Source organism: Schistocerca cancellata, chromosome 3 (assembly GCF_023864275.1).
Source record: "Schistocerca cancellata isolate TAMUIC-IGC-003103 chromosome 3, iqSchCanc2.1, whole genome shotgun sequence".
Classification (NCBI taxonomy): domain Eukaryota; kingdom Metazoa; phylum Arthropoda; class Insecta; order Orthoptera; family Acrididae; genus Schistocerca; species Schistocerca cancellata.
Window position 1 is genome coordinate 149431579 of NC_064628.1, and position 22540 is coordinate 149454118.

Genomic DNA, 22540 nt, shown 5'->3' on the forward strand with positions numbered 1-22540 from the left:
AAAGATGTGCTATGGTGTCAATCATGTGGCCTCAAAGGCTCTAACAATCGAGGATTACAAGAGGTACCTGCTTGGTGGTGGTAGTGTCACTCCACACTTCGTCTATACACCAGTGTAACTGAAAGTTGGGCTATCACATCGTGGTGACAAACGGTTCATGTGTAGAGGCAGGATCAGTACCATCCATATTCACACTATGCACTTGGATTACAGTGTGTTTGAGAGATGGAGAGAATGGATGTATTTATACTATATATTGTAAAGCATGAAATGTTTGTCATAGGTATGTGTATGTGTACTTATACATGTGTATACCGCATACTATGTACATATATGTGTGATTGTGGTTTTTCATTCACCTGCTGCTAGTCATACAACTTCGTCTCTCAATTTCCCATATATTATACACTGAAGCGCCAGAGAAACTGGTATAGGCATGCGTTTTCAAAAACAGGTATATGTAAACAGGCAGAATACGGCGCTGAAGTCGGCAACGCCTGTATAAGACAACAAGTGTCTGGCGCAGTTGTTAGATAGGTTACTGCGGCTACAACGGCAGGTTATCAAGCTTTAAGTGAGTTTGAACATGGTACTATAGTCATCGCAAGAGCGATGGGACACAGCATCTCCTAGATAATGATGAAGTGGGGATTTTCTCGTACGACTACTTCACGGGTGCGCTGTGTGGATATCAGGAATCCAGTAAAACATGAGATCTCCGACGTCTCTGCAGCCAGAAAAATATCCTGCAAGAACAGGACCAACGACGGCTGAAGAGAATCGTTCAACGTGACAGAAGTGCCATCCTTCCGTAAATTTCTGCAGATCTCAATGCCTGGCCATCAACAAGTGTCAGTGTGTGTACCATTCAACGAAACATCATCGATATGGGTTTTCGGAGCCGAAGGCCCACTCGTGTACCTTTGATGGCTGCACGACACAAAGCTTTACGCCTCGCCTGGTCCCGCCAACACCGACAATGGACTATTCTGACTAGGAACATGTTGCTTGGTCGGACGAGTCTCGTTTCAAATTGAATCGAGCGGATGGACGTGTGCGGTTATGGAGACAGTCTCATGAATCCATGGACCCTACATGTCAGCAGGGGACTGTTCAGTCTGGTGGAGGCTCTGTAATGATGTGGGGCGTGTGCAGTTGGAGTGATATGGGACCCCTGAGACGTCTAGACACGACTCTGGTAGGTGACACGTACTTAAGCATCCTGTCTGATCACCTGCATCCTTTCATGTCCACTGTGCATTCTGACGCACTTGGGCAAATCCAGCAGGGTAATGCGACATCCCGTACGTTCAGAATTGCTACAGAGTGGCTCCAGTTTAAACACTTCCGCTGGCCACCAAACGCCCCAGAAATGAACGCTACTAACATACCTGGAATGCCTTGCGACATGCTGTTCAGAAAACATCTGCAGCCCCTCATACTCTTACGAATTTATGTATACTCCTGCAGGATTTATGGTGTCAATTCGCTCCAGCAGACATTAGTCGAGTCCAAGCCATGTTGTGCTGCGGCACTTCTATATGTTCACGGGGGTTCAGTGTATGTACTGTATATAAGAATGTAAATAACCAATGGGAAATGTAGTAATATCTCTCTAATGTAACTTTATTTTATTTAAGTTTTCTATTAAAGTAAAAAATAATTATATTACAAAGTAACTTTAACAAAAAAGTGTTGTGGAAATTTATTCTTAGTAACCGAAAATTTTCTTATATACTTTTCAATACAGAGTATAGACCTCAAATGAATGACAAAACGTACACAACTGGAATGGAGTGGAAACTCGATCCCTATTGGCTGTGGGGGACGGTGACCTTGGCATGTGATGAAAACACCCATCTTTTTGTACCGGCCCCGTAGTTTGGTTACCTCGCCTCTTGCCCGGTTGGTGAAAGGGGGACGGGAGCTTACCTTATATTGAGAGAAACAGAGCTATGGGCTCATTGAGGTTGAACACTCCTTGATACACTAGTAGTGCACTTTAAGGTTTGTCTGTAAACGCCATACAATTGCAATCCTAGCCCAAATACACCCCTTTCAGAAGTACTATGGATTTTGTACCCACGTTTCATAGGCGGCTTAACAATTTGCATTCGATATCTAAACCGAACTGTGGTTAAAGTTCTGAAAAGATAAGTACTTTTTGTGATAAATGTTGCAGCTCATATGCCACTATTTTGTTCCTTTGTTACAGGAAAAGAAGGGGTTACGAATGCGGTTTTTCTGGGTTTTGTTCTGCATTCACCGAGTCTCTGATTTAGTAACGCTTGATGTGGTGGCACTGCAAAATAGCTTCCTTGTACACCAGAGCAGAAACATGCCGAAAATTAGTGAACTGTTTTAAGAACGAAATTTTTCCTTTTCTATTCTCTGGTAGAACCTTATTAATCGTTCTTCATCCTTACAGGAACTAAACCATTTATCGAAAGCAACGGTTCATCACGTCACTGGAACTTTATGAAGATTGTAAAATAAGTACATTGGTTTGGAAAACTAAATAATACGATAAAAATGCCTCAGATTGTCACATATTCAAGTTAACAGTGTCCATATTCAGTAGATTGACTGGCAGCTTGCTGCCACTTACCAAATGTATCCAGAACTTGCCTTATAAATACTCGTGTACGGACATATAGTCGCGTTAATTAGCTGTACGGTTTTATGCCTTCATTGCACTGTATCTTTGTATTAACGTATTAAACATATTTTACTGGTACGATAACTACGATTAGACACTTGTGGAACTTACATATGAAAAGTAACTTTTCCACCTTTTATGAATTTCGATTTGTATACGCAGCAGCATCATTTCAGCACATTTCGTTACCAGAAAAAGGGAAGTAAAACCGGTGGAGATACATGTAATAGCAAAGTTTCCGTCTTAGCGCAAAATGTAAGCAACAATCTCATACAAGTGTCAAGTGACTATTTCCGTTTGACACTGACAACATGTGCAGACACCGTTCTCACTACATAGACATTGTTACTCCATGAGACTCAAATAAATGATTTTCTTATAATGATATGCAACGTTTCGGTACACAAGTGTTCCGTCTTTACAAAACAATTAAGATATACCACATCACAGAGAAACCCTTGGTAAAAATCAAAGAATTAAATCAGCAAATAAGTAAACGAGCTTACTACATGTCTATCGCGTTACAGTATTTCCGTTAAATCCGAATTAGCACGTCACAATTACAGAAGTCTATCAAGCAGTTACATCCATCGTTTGTCTTTAAAGTCGTAGAGCTTTAGACGCCATAAAGAGATACTGATGTAAAACCTAGTGAGATATGGCGAATACTTATAATTCTTAAGCAACAAGATTTAAACTAAATCAAATGACACTTACGGATAGAGCAATGGTTGAAATTGAGAAATTAGTAAATTAGTTCGAATGTTATGTACTACCAGTTACAATAGCGTTAAATTATGACGCGTTAGTGACCTCTCACTACCAGGGTGTTACGTTGTTGTTCATTTTGGAATTTTAATTTCGGCTAGTTCCATAAAACGTAATAGTTCTCTCCACACCTCTAGAAGTGTAAATTATTTCATGACGACGAAGTTTGGGATGAATATGGTTCAAAGACGGAACCACGCGCTGATGTTGATCTGTTGGATTTCCAGTCGTCGCCAGAAAAGGAGACATAATGACTCCTTTAAAAATATTTGTTGCCTCAAATTACGGTAACATCTAACAAGTCGACTAACCTAAGTACGACTTACTTTTTACACTGAAATATAACAAATATATTTGACCTTATAAAGTAAGATGAATGCTAAACAATAAGACAGAAGCAGTACTCTTGTATTTCATAATGTTCGTTCCTTCTTCACGAATATACATATAATCACAGCTACTACGTTTGTTGTTACTGTTGTCTTTGTTATTTCGCCACACTGCTGGAGGCTGAATTGCCAGAAGTGATATGTGCTTCCGGTTTTCGGTCAAATAGTTTTAAATATATAAACCAAATAGATGTTAAATAAATAATAAGTAAAGTACATACCTATTAAATTAATTCTCTCATTATTTGTGGTAATGGTGGTTCTATCACTATAAGGAAGTAGGGTTAGATGACGTACGGAATCTGTTGATTTTGAGTACGAAATGTGCACTAGGTGTTGCGTGAATATGACGTGACATGTGTTGCGAATATTATGTGAGAGAGTCTTTTGGAAAGGAAGCAGGTGGTATTATTGGGAGAGGACACGGACCTAAGCTCCTAGAAGTGGAAGGTCACGAGAGGGAGAAGAGGAGCCCTGGGCGGGAAAAGATGATTCTGTTTTATAAGGAAGAATGGGTACATTAGTGGGCGACTTTCACGGTAAAGTTGGTGAAGGTGATTTACGTGTTGTTGGAAAAGGGTATAGAGAGTATATGTGTAAGGCTGAGGAAATCTGCTGATATAAATGTGGTTGAGCACTGAAACTGGAAGTCATGGGTGAAACCGCTGGGTGGCTGGTGTCAGAACGTCAGAAACTATTGGACATGTGTGAGGAGAAGGAAGAAATTTATAGTTTGCTACAGTACCAATATTTAAATGTGGGAGGGTAGGCGGATGCGGAAAGTGAGACGATGTGCATGGCGATCCAGTATTTCATTATTGACGCTTCAGTTGTACCGAGTGACATATTTTTGTGCTTCATTGTTCTTGTAGGTATCTGATAGCATTCAAGAACCTGCTGCGCAGCATCGAGAATATGGGCATCGCCATGGTGTATGGTATTAACTACTACGGCCGTGGGCCGCTGGTCGGCAACAACTACATCGAGTACGTGCGGCACGAGGCGATCGGCAACGACCTGCTGCACTCTTCCTTCAACTACGTACCATCCATAGGCAAAAAATACGACCAGCTCACCGCCCAAATGGAGGACTACAGCGGTATTCAAAAGAGGTCAGTGTCTTTCAAGAGAGTACAACTGCCTTTTATAGCAGCACTAGCTGAGTATCTGGCATTGTCCAGTATGTATTTACTCCAATCTTCTATCATTCCATCTCCTCCTGCTCCTCTTCTTGTCCATCTCCTCCTTCTCCTCTTCTCGGTCCACCTCCTCCACTCCCTCTTTCTGTCCATGTCCTCCCCACCCACTCTCGTCAATATCCTCCTACCCTTAGCTCTGCCCATCTACTCCGACCCCTCTCCAACCATCTCCCCCTATGTCCATCTGTTCCCACTATTTCTGTCCATCTCCTTCACTCCCCCTGTAATCACATCACCTCTGCCCCTCTCTCTGTCTATTCGCTTCTCCCTCTCTGTCCATTTGCTCCTTCTCCCCCTGATCATCTCCTCCTCTGCCCCTCTAATCACATCTTCATTCCCCCCTTTGTCCAACTCCTTCTTCCCCCTCTCTCTGTACATCTCCTCGTCCCCTCTACTTGTCCATCTTCTTCTCTTCTCTCTCCGTCCACTGCCTCCTCTTCACTTTCACTGTCCATACCTGCCTCAACGCCTCTCTCTCAATTTCCTTCCCCCCTTTCCTTCTCCCCATATCTTCCTCTTCCTTTTCTTGATTCATCACCTCCTCTTTCCTTACACTCTGTCCATCTCCTTCTCCCTTTCCCTCTCTCTGTACATTTCACCCCTTCCCTCTCTCGGTCCATCTTCCTCCCACCTACCTGTGCCCATATTCTCCTTCCCCCTCTCTGTCTGCCCATCTCCTTCTACCGACTTCTCTCTCCACATTATCATCCCTAACACAGTAGGAGGTTAGTGGTTCTTCCTGCCACAGTATTTCTTTCCAGATGGTGACTAATATATGTACCAAATTTAGTTGAAATCTTTCCATGGCCATAAAATAAGTTTTTCCCATGGCTTTGTCCGCATACGGACATGTCAAAATATTTTACATATACTTAACATTTCACACGTATTTGTACACATATTTCAACCGCATTTCTAGCGAATTTCGGTCTTATCTTCTGATGTATGTGTCATAAAATAATATAATTTTGTCTGCATACCCCACATGTCAAATATATTTTACATGTATTTCAACCGCATCTCTAGCGAATTTTGTTTGTATCTCCTGAAGTAATTGTCATATAGTAATATAATTTTGGAAGTACATCCAGTGGGTCATGTGGCTACTATTGCCTAAATATGTTGTGAGTAGAGTGAATAGTAAAGAAGTAATAAATTATACGTGATGCATGATACGGCCGTTTTCACGCATCTCAGTAGTTGACGCCATATCTCCTGAATTATGTCATACAATGGCATATTTTTGTAGATACATTTGGCGTCATACGTGAATACCGTTAACGAAATGTGTTGCAAATAGAGTAAGTAGCAAAGTCGTAATAAATTAAAACGTCGTGCATGATGTGGAAGTTTTTCATGCCTCTCAGTATTTATGACGTCATAACTCCTGAAGTATGAGTCATACAACGATATAATTTTACTGGTGGATTCAGTGGTATATGTGAATACTGTCTGCAAAATTTGCCGCACATACAGGCAGTAGTAAGGAAGTGATAAATTAAAAGTCATGCTTCATGTGGCGGTTTTACAACATGAACAGCGGAGATGTAGTAAGCGATAAACGTTTTTCCTTTCATCATTTTGTTGCGGTTCTCAGCGAGAAAAACTTTCGTAAAGGTTTAACATTAAGTTTTTGTGCAAGTCACTATGTGCTCTCATTCCCTAATGGTAGACGAATAAAAAGTATGAATTTGCATGCGTCATAGGCTACACTGCTTTTAAACCCCCCTCCCCTTTTGATAGGTAGGTTTGTTCTACTTCCACAACGAAATTTTCCAGACAATAAATGATATGTATACCAAGAAGTTTGATTGAAATTGGTCTAGAGGTTTAGGATGAGATGTGGAACATACGTGCTACATAAATACACTCCTGGAAATGGAAAAAAGAACACATTGACACCGGTGTGTCAGACCCACCATACTTGCTCCGGACACTGCGAGAGGGCTGTACAAGCAATGATCACACGCACGGCACAGCAGACACACCAGGAGCCGCGGTGTTGGCCGTCGAATGGCGCTAGCTGCGCAGCATTTGTGCACCGCCGCCGTCAGTGTCAGCCAGTTTGCCGTGGCATACGGAGCTCCATCGCAGTCTTTAACACTGGTAGCATGCCGCGACAGCGTGGACGTGAACCGTATGTGCAGTTGACGGACTTTGAGCGAGGGCGTATAGTGGGCATGCGGGAGGCCGGGTGGACGTACCGCCGAATTGCTCAACACGTGGGGCGTGAGGTCTCCACAGTACATCGATGTTGTCGCCAGTGGTCGGCGGAAGGTGCACGTGCCCGTCGACCTGGGACCGGACCGCAGCGACGCACGGATGCACGCCAAGACCGTAGGATCCTACGCAGTGCCGTAGGGGACCGCACCGCCACTTCCCAGCAAATTAGGGACACTGTTGCTCCTGGGGTATCGGCGAGGACCATTCGCAACCGTCTCCATGAAGCTGGGCTACGGTCCCGCACACCGTTAGGCCGTCTTCCGCTCACGCCCCAACATCGTGCAGCCCGCCTCCAGTGGTGTCGCGACAGGCGTGAATGGAGGGACGAATGGAGACGTGTCTTCTTCAGCGATGAGAGTCGCTTCTGCCTTGGTGCCAATGATGGTCGTATGCGTGTTTGGCGCCGTGCAGGTGAGCGCCACAATCAGGACTGCATACGACCGAGGCACACAGGACCGACACCCGGCATCATGGTGTGGGGAGCGATCTCCTACACTGGCCGTACACCACTGGTGATCGTCGAGGGGACACTGAATAGTGCACGGTACATCCAAACCGTCATCGAACCCATCGTTCTACCATTCCTAGACCGGCAAGGGAACTTGCTGTTCCAACAGGACAATGCACGTCCGCATGTATCCCGTGCCACCCAACGTGCTCTAGAAGGTGTAAGTCAACTACCCTGGCCAGCAAGATCTCCGGATCTGTCCCCCATTGAGCATGTTTGGGACTGGATGAAGCGTCGTCTCACGCGGTCTGCACGTCCAGCACGAACGCTGGTCCAACTGAGGCGCCAGGTGGAAATGGCATGGCAAGCCGTTCCACAGGACTACATCCAGCATCTCTACGATCGTCTCCATGGGAGAATAGCAGCCTGCATTGCTGCGAAAGGTGGATATACACTGTACTAGTGCCGATATTGTGCATGCTCTGTTGCCTGTGTCTATGTGCCTGTGGTTCTGTCAGTGTGATCATGTGATGTATCTGACCCCAGGAATGTGTCAATAAAGTTTCCCCTTCCTGGGACAATGAATTCACGGTGTTCTTATTTCAATTTCCAGGAGTGTACATTTTTTATATTTACTACAAAACCGAGCGCCTCTTTTTGACAGTGTAGCTACACTGTCCAGTCTCATTAATGTGACCACCTGTCAAAAGCCTGAATAACCACCTTTCGCAGCGTAAACCGCTGCGAGATGTGCAGGAAAAGAGTCAATGAGATTCGGGAAGATACCGTCAGGGATTTGGATCCATGCCGACTCCAGTTCTGTGGCCAGCTGCGCCAGGTTCCTCGGTCGAGGATCTATGGCGCAAACCACCTGATCGAGATGATACCATATATACTCGATTGGTTGTAAATCAGGGGAGTTTGGTGATCATGGGAGCGCGGTAGACTCATCCTGGCGCTCTTCGAACCTCGCACATACACTGTGAGCTGTTTCGCTCCTCTGGCTTGCCTTTGCTTTCAGACAGTTCACCTCGTTCTTGCCAACGCCCATCTATTCAGTGGAGCACAAAAAGTGATTCATCTTACAAGGCCGTCTGTCGCCACCCAGTGGACGCCCGACTGTGGTACTGGCGTGAAAATTCCAGCCATCATGAGCGCATGAGCCAGGCGCTTCCTACAGAGGCCCACATGCAGCACTGTTCGCTGAACGGTTGGTGAGGATACACTATTGGTAGCCCCTAGGTTCATCTGGGCCGTCAGTTTCTCAAATGTTGCACATCTTTTCGCCCATACACATCACCGCGGCCGTCGTTCACCCCTGTCATCTATGGACGGTGGTGCCCAATAATTGCATCGGCGCCAAGTTTGGATAGCGGCATTTCGTCATGCATGGTATACTTTAAGCACGGCAGAATGTGAACAGTTTACAAACTTAGCCGTTTCAGAAATGCTTCTATCCTCGGCCCGAAAGTCAAAGCTAATGACCTCTTGGATGTCAAATAAATCACTCTGTTTCCACATTAGGCTAACAGCTCTGCACTGTTGTCCGCGACCGCTCGACACGCTTTATATACTTTTCTTTGCTAGTGCTGCCACCTGCCATTTGTGAGTGATTATTGCACGTTGACGTCAAACAAAGGCGACGGAGGTGGCCACAGAGGAAGACAAAGAAAAATTGTTAAAGAACCCCAAGCTGAACTCGGTGGTCAAGTGTGAACCGCCGAGAAAAAGGAACCCTTTGATCATTCTATATAATGTACCAACAACAACAACAAACGAAGAACTGTACCAGACTATAAAGAACCAGAACTTTGACCAAATGAATGACAATGATTTTAAGGATTCTTTTAAGCTGAGATTTAAAACGGGGCCTCGGGATCGTGATGTACATCACGTCGCCGAGGTCACAGCACAAATGTGGAAGCAGATAATAACAATGGGCAGACTATATGTTGGCGTCCATGCCATAAATATTAGAGACTATCTCGTGGTACCTCGTTGCCATAATTGTGGAGACCTGGACCACATTCTAAGGCACTGCACCAGGGGGTCGGCGTGCTCCAGGTGCGGCGAAGATGGTCACACACGGAAAGAATGTAAAGCTGCAAGTGTATGCATTCCCTGCAAGAGACGCGGGAAGAAAAGCTGCGGAGCCTCAGGACGAAATTGCCCTACGTACCGCATGCTGGAGCAGAGACTGATATCCAGAACGGACTATGGCTGAGTACGTCAAACAAAACAGGATGCCAAAGCGAGAATCCCCTAGCAAAAGGAGGAGGGATGCCATCAGGGCAAATAGGTTCAAAGAATTTATAAAGTCTCTTTCGAGAGATCTGATAACTGAGACAGCTGACGAAAGTATCCAAACAGATACGCCAAAAATCGATAAATGTATCCAGACGGAATCTATCCCTATGGCCACTCCCTCCTCTCTCAGCAGGGGAGTGAAGCCGATCAAACACCAGCAACGGCAAGGGCATCCTGTGCCTGAGGTCCCAATAGATGGAAGCAACCGGAAAGAACAAAAGCCTGTGCAAGAGAGCACAATAACAAGCTCTCAAGGCACCCCAGTGGTAAGATTACCGCCAGTAGATCAGGTTCGGATATACCCAAATCTAGAATTCACCATGCAAATGGCAAGGTTGGAGCAGCCGGCTACCCTGACCACTGCCTTACGACATGTGGTCCACGTAGGACATGAATACGGAAGAAGAGTCACCTTCTCGGTAATGGAGGCTGTAGACAGGATACAGCTAAAGTCAGTGAATCTCCCCACCGACTTCGGAGCCCTGCGAGACTTACTAAAGAAAGTATTCGAGAGACGAGGAGAAAAATTTGACCTAGACGACATTTACGAACAGTCAGTTTTGGCTAATGGACGTATTACGTTTGACTGGAGCAAGACATGTCCAGAAGACCACATACATACATACATACTTTCCGTAGATGACAAAAATTACCAACGGCCAACTTAACACACATAACAGTCGACTTGTAATGCAGGAGCTACGTAAGGAAGTGGAGGAGAGGAGGCTGGATGTGCTCTCCCTAGCTGGAAAAATTGCATTTGTAGCCGCGACGTGGCAGGTCATCAGCCAAGGAACACTAATAATCACAAATAATGCCCTGATAGTAACTACACTATCGCAGTTTACCAATAGTCACTGCAATGTCGTGGAGCTGCTATCTCCCGGTGGAGCAATAATACTAGTTAATATGTACTTTCAGTACGGTGATAAAATTGAAACACATCTTGACCATCTAGCTACAGTAACCACGGCATTGCAAGGACGAAGGATGATAATCACTGCCGATATCAACGAAAAATCCCCCCTGTGGCACAGCGGCACAAGGGACACCAACGGAGAGAAAGTAGAAGATTTTATCATGGCATCACAACTAGTGATAGCTAACAAGCCTGGCAACCCTCCAACTCTAGCCACCCCCAATTCAATCAACACAATACAAGAGTGGAAAGTAGAAGAAAACGCCACCACAAGCGACCACAACCTAATAACATTCATTGTAGGTCAAAGAGTGTCCCGCTGGGCCATGGGGTGGGAAACGCAGTTTAATTACAAAAGGGCTGACTGGGAACGACTAGCGAGGGAGTGCGTCATTCCTGCCTTGCCAGAAGGTGGCGCAGACTTTGACATAGACGTAAACGACCGAGCAGAGGAACTGACCAGTGCAATAACTAGCGCGGTGAAAGCTGCCGTACCGACCAGGAGGAAGGCCATGGCAGCCTCTCCATCACCATGGTCGCCCGAACTCGAGGATATGCGCCGGTCTGTTAGAAGGTTGAGAAGATATTACCAGCGCAGTGTCGTCTGGCCAGAACGGCAAAGATGGCTGATGCAATATCGGGAGGCTAAACTCCGATTCCAGAAGGAATTCCAGGCTGTTAGAATACAAACCTGGGAAAACTTCGTCCAGAGCCAATTGGCATTGGACCCCTGGGGTACACCATATAAATTAGTACGAGAGAAGATCCGCTCTCCACTGGAATTATCAACAGTCAGGCACAGGGACAGGATGACGGAATCCTGGCAGAAAACTGCTGAGGTCCTCCTCCAGTCCCTGCTGCCTGATGATAGCGCGAATGGGGAATCTGATCAACAACAACAACAACTAAGACATGACAACCTCAACGAATACACCAACAATACGGCAGTCTACCCTTTCTCGGAGGAAGAGGTGGCTGCCCACATAAAATCACTTAAAAGCTCCCGGGCCAGACGGCATTGTAGCCGAGGTGGTACAGTTTCTAGCTCCCCAGTTAACTGCACCACTCACTCACTTATATAATGAGTGTCTGATACAACAAAAATTTCCAAGGGTGTGGAAGACCGCGAATGTAGTTATTATTCGGAAAGGGTTAGATAAAGATCCAACAAATACAAAATCCTACAGACCAATCTGCTTGCTTGATATTCTAGGGAAAATACTAGAAAAGTTACTAGCTGACAGACTGGCTGCACATCGGATGCTGCGTGGGATGAGCGACAGGCAGTTCGGCTTCAGGCCTGGACGATCGACATCTGATGCAATCGCCCTGGCTGCTGAGGTCTGTGGCTCTACCCCACATAAGTACGTGGTGGGCATCATGGTTGACATCAGTAGCGCCTTCGACAACCTGTGGTGGCCTTCGCTCTTCTCTTGCTTGCGGGAGAAGGAGTGCCCAGGGCCGCTATATGGTTGTCTGAGGAGCTATTGCGAGGATCGGGAGGTCTGGCTATCATCTTCTAGCGACAGAACTGGAAAATCTATAACAAAGGGCTGTCCTCAGGGTTCCGTGTTAGGGCCCCTGTTCTGGGACATCCACATGGAGCCTTTACTAGACACCCTACAACAAAGTGACGAAGTGCTAGAGGTGATAGCCTATGCAGATGACCTCCTCCTGTTGGTCGGCGGCCGTAGCAGCGAAGACATTGAACCCAAAATAGAAAGTGCCCTAAACAAGTTACAACTATGGTGCCAAAACACCAAAATGACGATATCACCGAGCAAGTCTACCTACTTACTACTGAAGGGACAATTAATCCGTAACCCGACTGTACGAATCGAGTGCTCGCCGGTTCTTCGAAGACGTGACACACGATACCTGGGCATCATCATTGATGAGAAGTGGAATTTTGGGAAACACATCGAAACCGTAACCCAGAAATCCCTCCAAACACTGAACAATCTCATATCCATAGGACATAAAAGATTTCATCTTCCACCTCACCTCATAAGACTCAATCATAATAGTATATTAACATCAATAGTGGGTTATGGCTCGGGAGTCTGGGCACACAGGCTCACGAGGGTTGTGCCCGCCATGACAGTGAGAAGGGTTCAAAGGAACGTGATACTTAGATCGGTAGGGGCTTACAGAACATCACCAGGGGGAGCACTACTAGTCATAATGGGGCTTTGCCCCCTGGACATCAAAATCAGAGAGCAGGCTGCATGGTTCTGGATTAAGAAGGGAAATTTAACAAAAACAGAGGAGATCTTTGGCATTGGGGCAGGGGACAAGGGTGAGATTCGGCAAAGGGGAGTACAACTATGGCAAGAACTGTGGGACACGGATGAAACAGGACGTAGGACATATGAACTGATTCCAGGCATTAGGGAACGACTAAAAATGAAATACTTTGAACCCACCAGAGGACTAATCCATTTTCTCATTGGACATGTGTGAATGTGGTGAACCGGAGGGCACTCCCGACCATGTGATTTACGAGTGCCCCCTCTTCAATGATGTTGCTTCCACACTACGTGACCAACTACCCGACCATGACACATACCACCTGATAAGACAACAAGACACCTTCCGAACACTGAATAAACTTGCTGACGAGGAATCACAAAAAGTGCTAAGAGAATACATGAGGGAACTAAACTAAATAGCACAGATTACAACAAATACGCGCCCTACTCCCATACCGCCTGCGCGTGGATAGGCCGACCCTATAGTCTGGAATCCGCCACGTACGGGATTAGGGGGAGTGGGGAATAAAAACAACAAGGACTGGACAATGCACCGGAATTGACTTAGGTTAGAACTAGTTAGTAGAAATTAGACTAGGAATCTAGAATTAGGAACCTGCAGCGATTAACATCCTGGCCTGCCTAGTGTCAGGGGCACGCTCATCGGGATTAGCTCGATGGGCAAGGCAATAAAGTAGGTTTATATATATTTCTGACACATCTGTGACGCTGAAGGAAGTAGAAGTAGGGTTAGTTAAAATCTTAGAAGTTAAAAACGAAGAAGTGTATATAGCTGCCCATTGTAATTAGAGTATAGCTGTAGGTCACGACTTAATATATTGTAATTAGCTGCTAATTGTAACTAACATTTAAAAAGTAAGACCCACTAATCACATAAGGAAGTGGGTTATGATGTCTGATTATTATTGATGGTAAAGGCGACGGTCACATTAATGTCACTGGACAGTATATATGGCACTTTTTGAAAAAGTGAAAAATGAAGCTCTCTACCAGATCTGTATCAGTATTGTTCACACATATGGAAAACATTCCATGTGCTCTGCAGAAGTCCTATGTAACTGGAAAACTTTTGTGGCCATATGTCTCTATCTGAGAATAGTCTGCTGTGAAGAAATTAAGAAAGGTTCGGAGAATGCAACACATCATGCAAATATCTGAAATGAGCGACACTCACGTAAACTAGAGCGTAGAGAACATTCACTGCACATACCACCCCCATGAACCATGGACCTTACCTTTGGTGGGGAGGCTTGCGTGCCTCAGCGATACAGATTACCGTACTGTAGGTGCAACCACAAAGGAGGAGTATCTGTTGAGAGGCCAGAGAAACGTGTGGTTCCTGAAGAGGGGCAGCAGCCTTTTTAGAAGTTGCAGGGGCAACAGTCTGGATGATTGACTGATCTGGCCTTGTAACACTATCCAAAACGGCCTTGCTGTGCTGGAACTAGGAACGGCTGAAAGCAAGGGGAAACTACAGCCGTAACTTTTCCCGAGGGCATGCAGCTTTACTGTATGGTTAAATGATGATGGCGTCCTCTTGGGTAAAATATTCCGAAGGTAAAATATCCCTCATTCGGATCTCCGGGCGGGAACTACTCAGGAGGACGTTGCTATCAGGAGAAAGACAACTGGCGTTCTACGCATCGGAGCGTGGAATGTCAGATATCTTAATCGGGCAGGTCGGTTAGAAAATTTAAAAAGGGAAATGGATCGGTTAAAGTTAGATATAGTGGGAATTAGTGAAGTTCCGTGGCAGGAGGAACAAAACTTCTGGTCAGGTGAATACAGGATTATAAATACAAAATCAGATAGGAGTAATGCAGGAATAGGTCTAATAATAAATAAAAAAATAGGAGTGAGGACGCATTATTATGGCCAAGATAGACACGAAGCCCACGCCTACCACAGCAGTACAAGTTTATATGCCAACTAGCTCCGCAGATGACGAAGAGATAAAATATATGATGGGATAAAAGAAATTATTCAGATAGAATAAAATTTAATAGTCATGGGTGACTGGAATTCGATAGTAGGAAAAGGAAGAGAAGGAAACGTAGTAGGTGGATCTGGAATGGGGATAAGGAATGAAAGAGGAAGCCACCTGGTAGAATTTTGCACAGAGCATAACTTAATCATAGCTAACACTTGGTTCAACATTCATGAAAGAAGGTTGTATACATGGAAGAAACCTGGAGATACTGGAAGGTTTCAGATAGATTATGTAATGGTAAGACAGAGATTTAGAAACCAGGTTTTAAATTGTAAGACATTTCCAGGGGCATTTGTGGACTCTGACCACAATCTATTGGTTATGAACTGCAGATTAAAACTGAAGAAACTCCAAAAAGGTGGGAATTTAAGGAGATGGGACCTGGATAAACTGACAGAAAGAGACCTTTGGAGATAAGTGACCACTTGCATGAATATCAAGACCTCAGATGGAAACCCAGTTCTAAGCAAAGAAGGGAAAGCAGAAAGGTGGAAGGAGTATATAGAGGGTCTACACAAGGGCGATGTTCTTGAGGACAATATTATGCAAATGGAGGAGGATGTAGATGAATATGAAATGGGAGGTATGATACTGCGACAAGAGTTTGACAGAGCACTGAAAAACCTATGATACTGCGACACGAGTTTGACAGAGCACTGAAAAACCTAAGTCGAAACAAGCCCCCGGGAGTAGACAACATTCCATTAGAACTACTGATAGCCTTAGGAGAGCCAGCCCTGACAAAACTCTACCATCTGGTGAGCAAGATGTATGAGACAGGCAAAATACCCTCAGACTTCAAGAATAATTCCAATCCTACTTAAAGCAGGTGTTGACAGATGTGAAAATTACCGAGCTATCAGTTTAATGGCTGGAATGGCTCTGAGCACTATGGGACTCAACTGCTGTGGTCATAAGTCCCCTAGAACTTAGAACTACTTAAACCTAACTAACCTAAGGACGGCACACAACACCCAGCCATCACGAGGCAGAGAAAATCCCTGACCCCGCCGGGAATCGAACCCGGGAACCCGGGCGTGGGAAGCGAGAACGCTACCGCACGACCACGAGATGCGGGCTCAGTTTAATGAGCCACAGTGCAAACTACTACCACGAATTCTTTACAGACGAATGGAAAAACTGGTAGAAGCCGACTTTGTGGAAGATCAGTTTGGATTCAGTTGAAAAGATGGAACACGTGAGGCAATACTGACTCTACGACTTATCTTAGAAAATAGATTAAGGAAAGGCAAACCTACGTTTCTAGCATTTGTAGACTTAAAGAAAGCTTTTGACAATGCTGACTGGAATACTCTCTTTCAAATTCAGAAGGTGGCAGGGGTAAAATACTGGGAGCGAAAGGTTATTTACAATTTGTACAGAAACCAGATGGCAGTTATAAGAGTCGAGGGGCATGAAAGGGAAGTAGTGGTTGGGAAGGGAGTCAGATAGGTTTGTAGCCTATCCCCAATGTTTTTCAATGTGGTGTCACCGCCAGACACCACACTTGCTAGGTGGTAGCCTTTAAATCGGCCGCGATCCGTTAGTATACGTCGGACCCGCGTGTCGCCACTGTCAGTGATTGCAGACCCAGCGCCGCCACACGGCAGGTCTAGAGAGACGTCCTAGCACTCGCCCCAGTTGTACAGCCGACTTTGCTAGCGATGGTTCACTGACAAATTACGCTCTCATTTGCTGAGACAATAGTTAGCATAGCCTTCAGCTACGTCATTTGCTACGACCTAGCAAGGCGCCATTATCATTTGCTATTTATCTTGTGATGTATGTACCGTCAGACCGATGTTCACCAATTATGGATTAAAGTTAAGTATTCCAGAAGCTACGTACCTTTTTTACTAGACTCAACTCCTGTAACTGTGCCAGATCTCACGCCAGCCTGCGTGAGCTTAAACGCGTGCCTTTCGGCTTCCTCAGAGTGGCTTGGTTGTCTTGCCAAGTCACAACATTCAATCTGTATAATGAGCAAGCAGTAAAGGAAACAAAAGAAAAATTCGGAGTAGGAATTAAAATCCATGGAGAAGGAATAAAAATTTTGAGGTTCGCCGATGAGATTGTATATTTGTATATCTGTCAGAGACAGCAAAAGACCTGGAAGAGCAGCTGAACGGAATGGACAGTGTCTTGAAAGGAGAATATAAGATGAACATCAAAAACAGCAAAACGAGGGTAATATAATGTAGTGGAATTAAATCGGGTGATGCGGAGGGAATTAGATTAGGAAATGAGACGCTTAAAGTAGTAAATGAGTTTTGCTTTTTGGGGAGCAAAATAACTGGTGATGGTCGAAGTAGAGAGGATATAAAATGTAGACTGGCAATGGCAAGGAAAGCGTTTCTGAAGAAGAGAAATTTGTTAAGATCAAGTATAGATTTAAGTGTCAGGAAGTCTTTTCTGAAAGTATTTGTATGGAGTATAGCCATGTATGGAAGTGAAAATTGGACGATCAATAGTTTAGACAGGAAGAGAATAGAAGCTTTCGAAATGTGGTGCTACAGAAGAATGCTGAAGATTAGATGGGTAGATCACATAACTAATGAGGAGGTATTGAATAGAATTAGGGAGAAGAGAAATTTGTGGCGTAGCTTGATTAGAAGAAGGGATCGGTTGGTAGGACATGTTCTGAGGCATCAAGGGATCACCAATTTAGTATTGGAGGGCAGCGTGGAGGGTAAAAATCGTAGAGGGAGACCAAGAGTTATATAGCTAAACAGATTCAAAGGATGTAGGTTGCAGTAGGTACTGGTAGATGAAGAAGCTTGCACACGATAGAGTAGCATGGAGAGCTGCATCAAACCAGTCTCTGGACTGAAGACCACAACAACAACAACCATGAAAGTACTTCATTGACTTATCTTTTATAAAACAATATCTACCCAATGATGACCGTCGCATTTGTAAATTTTAACTGCTATCCATATTATGTCATGAAGAGCTAGGCTCTCTGATTGGTGTGATTCAGTGACGTCAAGTAATTAGAATTACTCGAGTTTTAGACCAAGTATTCCTTGGGCATTGTCAAGAACTAGTGGGCTGCTGGTACGTCCTTAATAAAACTAGCCGCCGGCTGTCCGTCACTGGTGTTCGCGGCTTCGCCGCACATGGACATACATTGCAGAATGAGATTTTCACTCTGCAGCGGAGTGTGTGCTGATATGAAACTTCCTGACAGAGTAAAACTGTGTGCCGGACCGAGACCCGAACTCGGGACCTTTGCCTTTTGCGGGCAAGTGCTCTACCAACTGAGCTACCCAAGCACGACTCACGACCCGTCCTCACAGCTTCAATTCTGCCAGTACCTCGTCTCCTACCTTCTAAATTTCACAGAAGCTCTTCTGCGAATCTTGCAGAACTAGCACTCCTGAAAGAAAGGATATTGCGGAGACATGGCTTAGCCACAGCCTGGGGGATGTTTCCAGAATGAGATTTTCACTCTGCAGTGGAGTGTGCGCTGATATGAAAACTTGGGACTGCTCGAGACATCTGATACACAATGTGTAACTGTAATGGAAATCGAGAAAGCGCGAATCAGCAGGAAGGTGGTTTTCACTTATATGGATGGGTACAGTTCTGTGTATATTATGCTAATGACGAATAAAGATTATTTCTTTCCTGCTAAATATCTCTTTAGCAATAAGAAAGCTACCAAGAAGTTCATCTTCACTAGGTTGTACACATGATACTGTGGTACCTAAGGTGAATTTAATAATTTAAGCACTTGCCATTTCTCTTAACGATTTTACAGATTACTTCTGCATAAAATTCTTCGAGACTGCAGTTAGTTCGAAACAACGTCTTTGAATTCTTCATTGTAGTCAAAGCATTGAGAGCCGAGCCACTTGTTACTACATACTACTAAAAATTACTAAACTAAACTCTGGCCGAACAGGCCTCGGAAGACCCAACGGATCCGCCCCCTCCCCTCCCCAGGGGGCTCACGGTTCTTTCATGACTTCGTGCATGACACACATGGGGCCCCGAGCTATTGCAGCTCATTCTTCATTCCCTAGCTGCATTTCCTTCTCCCTACCTCCTCCCTCCCTATCCCTGCTCCTTCCCCATTGCCACCTCCTTCCCCTCTCTCAGTGTTCTGATTTATGTCGAACTTGCTATTCTCCTGGTTTCCTGTATTGGCTGCAGTTTAGTTCCCTTTGCCTGTTTTTTCACCCTTTTGGCGTTTCGGTCCCCACTTGAGGTTTGACCTCCACTTCAAAATTTCCTGTTTTTAGTGTGAGCCATATGGGGAAGAACTCCCTCCCTAGTATCTACGGTGTAGATTCCTCTCACCCCTCCCTTCCTCTCTGCCTTCGCCGCTATAGCCCCCTTCCACCCTGCTAGGTCACCAGCACGTGTAGCCAGTCCATGTGGTGGGGCTGTTATGTACCCAAATGGCTGAGCCCCCTGACAGCAAAGGGATCACACTAGTGATACCTGAGCTGTTCCCTCCCCATGTATTCCAAGGAGTGGTTGCTGGTTTTCTTGGAGCATCGGAACTCCCAGCAATCGCCACTGTGCCGGTTGGCCCTTGCTGTGGCTGGGTGGCGCCCATGGAGAGAGCACCTGGTCGGAGCAGGTGGTATCAGGGCGGATACATGGCGCATGAAGCGTATCAAACTGCAAAAATCTGGCTGTTCTCACAAGGCCGTCTCTTTGAATGGCTAAGGATCCTTAAATGTTGCCTCGTACTACTAGGCAGCCTTCCCTTCCCTGGCTACCCCATGGCGCTCATTTTGTTTGACATGTGCAGAAGGGTCGCAAAGGCAACTGCACTGATACTGGAGTCTTTATTCTGGCTTTCGAGGGGGATACCCTCCCAGAGAAGGTCAAGGTTATGTGCTACAGATGTGATGTGAAGCTGTACGTCCCTCCACCTATGCGGTGCTTTCGCTGCTTGTGTTTTGGGTACATGTCTTCCCACTGTACAGCGGACCCTTTGTGTGGTGACTGTGGCCACCCAGTCCATGAGGGAAGCCCTTGTGTTCCGCCATCTGTGTGTGTCAACTGTGCTGACCGCCACTCCCCTCGGTGGCTGAACTGCCTGGCTTACAAGAGAGAAAAGAAGATACAAGAATACAAGTCCCTGGATCGTCTGTCTTACACTGAGAGAGTCCATCCAGTGTCACTGTCTTCAACTTTTGCCTATATTATTTTCTTTCCTCCTCCTCCTCCTTCCTCGTCCTTACCCAGCCCCACCCCACTCTCCCCTCCACCTCCCCTGCAGTTCCCACGATCTCCTGGTAGGGAATCGCTCCCCCTCCCTGGCTGAAGAAGTGCTCCCCTTCTTCGGCATCTGCTGGTGATCAGGCTCCCTCCCAGGAACTCTCTCCCTGGTGTCTCTCAGGCAAGAAGACTCTCACCACCACTCGGCCATGAAGTGCACCATCTGTGCGCCCCAAGGTCGCCTGCTCTCTTTCAGACCCCGATCTTGCAGATGGCTGTACTCCCCTGTGTCCTGCCCTCCTCCGCCTCAGAAAGAGAAGAAGTAGAAACATAAATCCCACTACAAGACGCCCTCAGTGCCCCAGAGGTGCCATCTCCCCTCTCGCAACCTGAGTGTGACATCTTATTTATGGATGTCACCCCATCCTTGTCGGTGACAATTACTGACAATGTGACCTGACCTCCTCCTCGGCTCCTTCATGCCTACCTTGGACTCACGCCACACAATCATCCAGTGGGACTGCAGTGGGTACTACCGTCACCTACCAGAAATGCAACGTCTTGTCTCCTCTTATTCTGCGTTCTGTCTTGTTCTCCAAGAAACGCATTATCACGATAACCACTCTCCAACCTTCTGCAGTTATTTGGCGTTCTGTCGGAACCATGCTGGCCCTGGGATAGCATTTGGTGGGGTCTGCACTTTGGTTCGCCCCAATGTCCTTAGTGACTGGATCCCCCTACACACCACCTTGGAAGTGATAGTGGTTAGATTGCAAACGACTCCAACAATCACCCTTTGCAATGTCTACCTCCCTCCAGGTCGGCCACTTGCTTATGTTGCACTATCTACCTTAATCCAGCCACTCCCACCCCCGTTTCTCCTCCTTGGGGATTTCAATGCTCACCATGCACTGTGGGGGAATGTCACTTCAAAAGGTTAGGGTATCCTAATCAACCAACTTATCACGGACTTCGATTTGTGTTTCCTCAACGATGATTCCCCTACCCACTGCAGTGCCACTCATGGCACCTTCTCTGCTATCGATCTCACGATCTCCTCCCTTGCCCTCGTGGCTTCCCTACATGGGTCATCCCATGATGACATTTGTGACGGTAACCACTTTCCAGTGACACTGTCCTTCCCCTGCTGCTGCCAGGCAGATAGGCCCCCATCTTGGGCATTCTGCAGGGCCAATTGGCCTTTATACATGTCTCCTGTCCGCTTCGACACATCCCTCTCGAATTTCATTCATATAGTCGTGCAAGGCATCTATGCTGCTCTTCTTCATGCTGCTGGCACTACTCTCCCCCTATGCACAGGGCTCCCTCGTCATCTGCCGGTACCCTGGTCGATCGAGTATCTCGTAGTCACTGTCCCGGACCACCGACGGGCGCTGCAGAGATTTAACTGACACCTCTCCTAGGCTAATCTTGTCACTTTTAAGCGTCTCCGAGCTAAGGCTCGCTACCTTATTAAGCGGGGTAAAAAGGAATGCTGGGAGCGCTATGTTTCCTCCCTGGGGATGTATGCCTCTTCATTGCAGGTTTGGTCAAAGCTCTGTAGCGTTCTGGGCTGCCAGCAACAGTCAACTGTCCTGGGTCTGAACCTCCAAAGAACTCTAAGCACTGATCCATTGGTCCTCACAGAACACCTTGCGACACACTTTGTGATGGCATCGTCGTTCGCTTCCTATCCTCCTACCTTTCTCCAACACAAACGCAGAATTGAACAGACACCCCCCCCCCCCCCACCATTTTATCCCACACCACATTGAGCCCTATAATGCACCTTTCACTGAGTGGGAATTGGTGCAGGCTCTTAGCTCTTCACAAGACACTGCCACAAGGCCAGATTCCATTCACAATCAGATGATTCAAATCTTGGACGTTCCCCAGAGGCAACAGCTCCTCAGGGTCTTCAATTACATCTGGCTCACGGGAGCTTTTCCAGCACAGTGGCAGGACAGTATAGTTATCATTGTCCTTAAGCCCGGGGAAAACCCAATGTCTCTCGACAGATACAGCCTCATTAGCTCTATGAATGTGCTTTGTAAACTGCTCAAAAGGATGGTCAACTCCAGATTATGTTGGGTACTCGAATCTCAGGGCCTTTTGTCACCATATCAGAGTGGTTTCTGGGCAGGGCGATCTACAACTGACCATCTACTCCAATCCGACAGGCTTTTA

The 22540-nt window shown here is 46.0% G+C and overlaps 1 protein-coding gene across 2 annotated transcripts in view; it reads left to right on the top strand.

The window, feature by feature from the left end:
• LOC126174770 (receptor-type guanylate cyclase gcy-19) overlaps window positions 1–22540 on the top strand; it is a 492286-nt gene that overhangs the window by 262255 nt on the left and 207491 nt on the right. For both annotated transcript variants that reach the window (XM_049921109.1, XM_049921111.1), the window contains exon 5: window positions 4689–4928. In XM_049921109.1, coding sequence (XP_049777066.1) covers window positions 4689–4928 — 240 coding nt within the window. The remainder of the gene's footprint in view (window positions 1–4688; window positions 4929–22540) is intronic.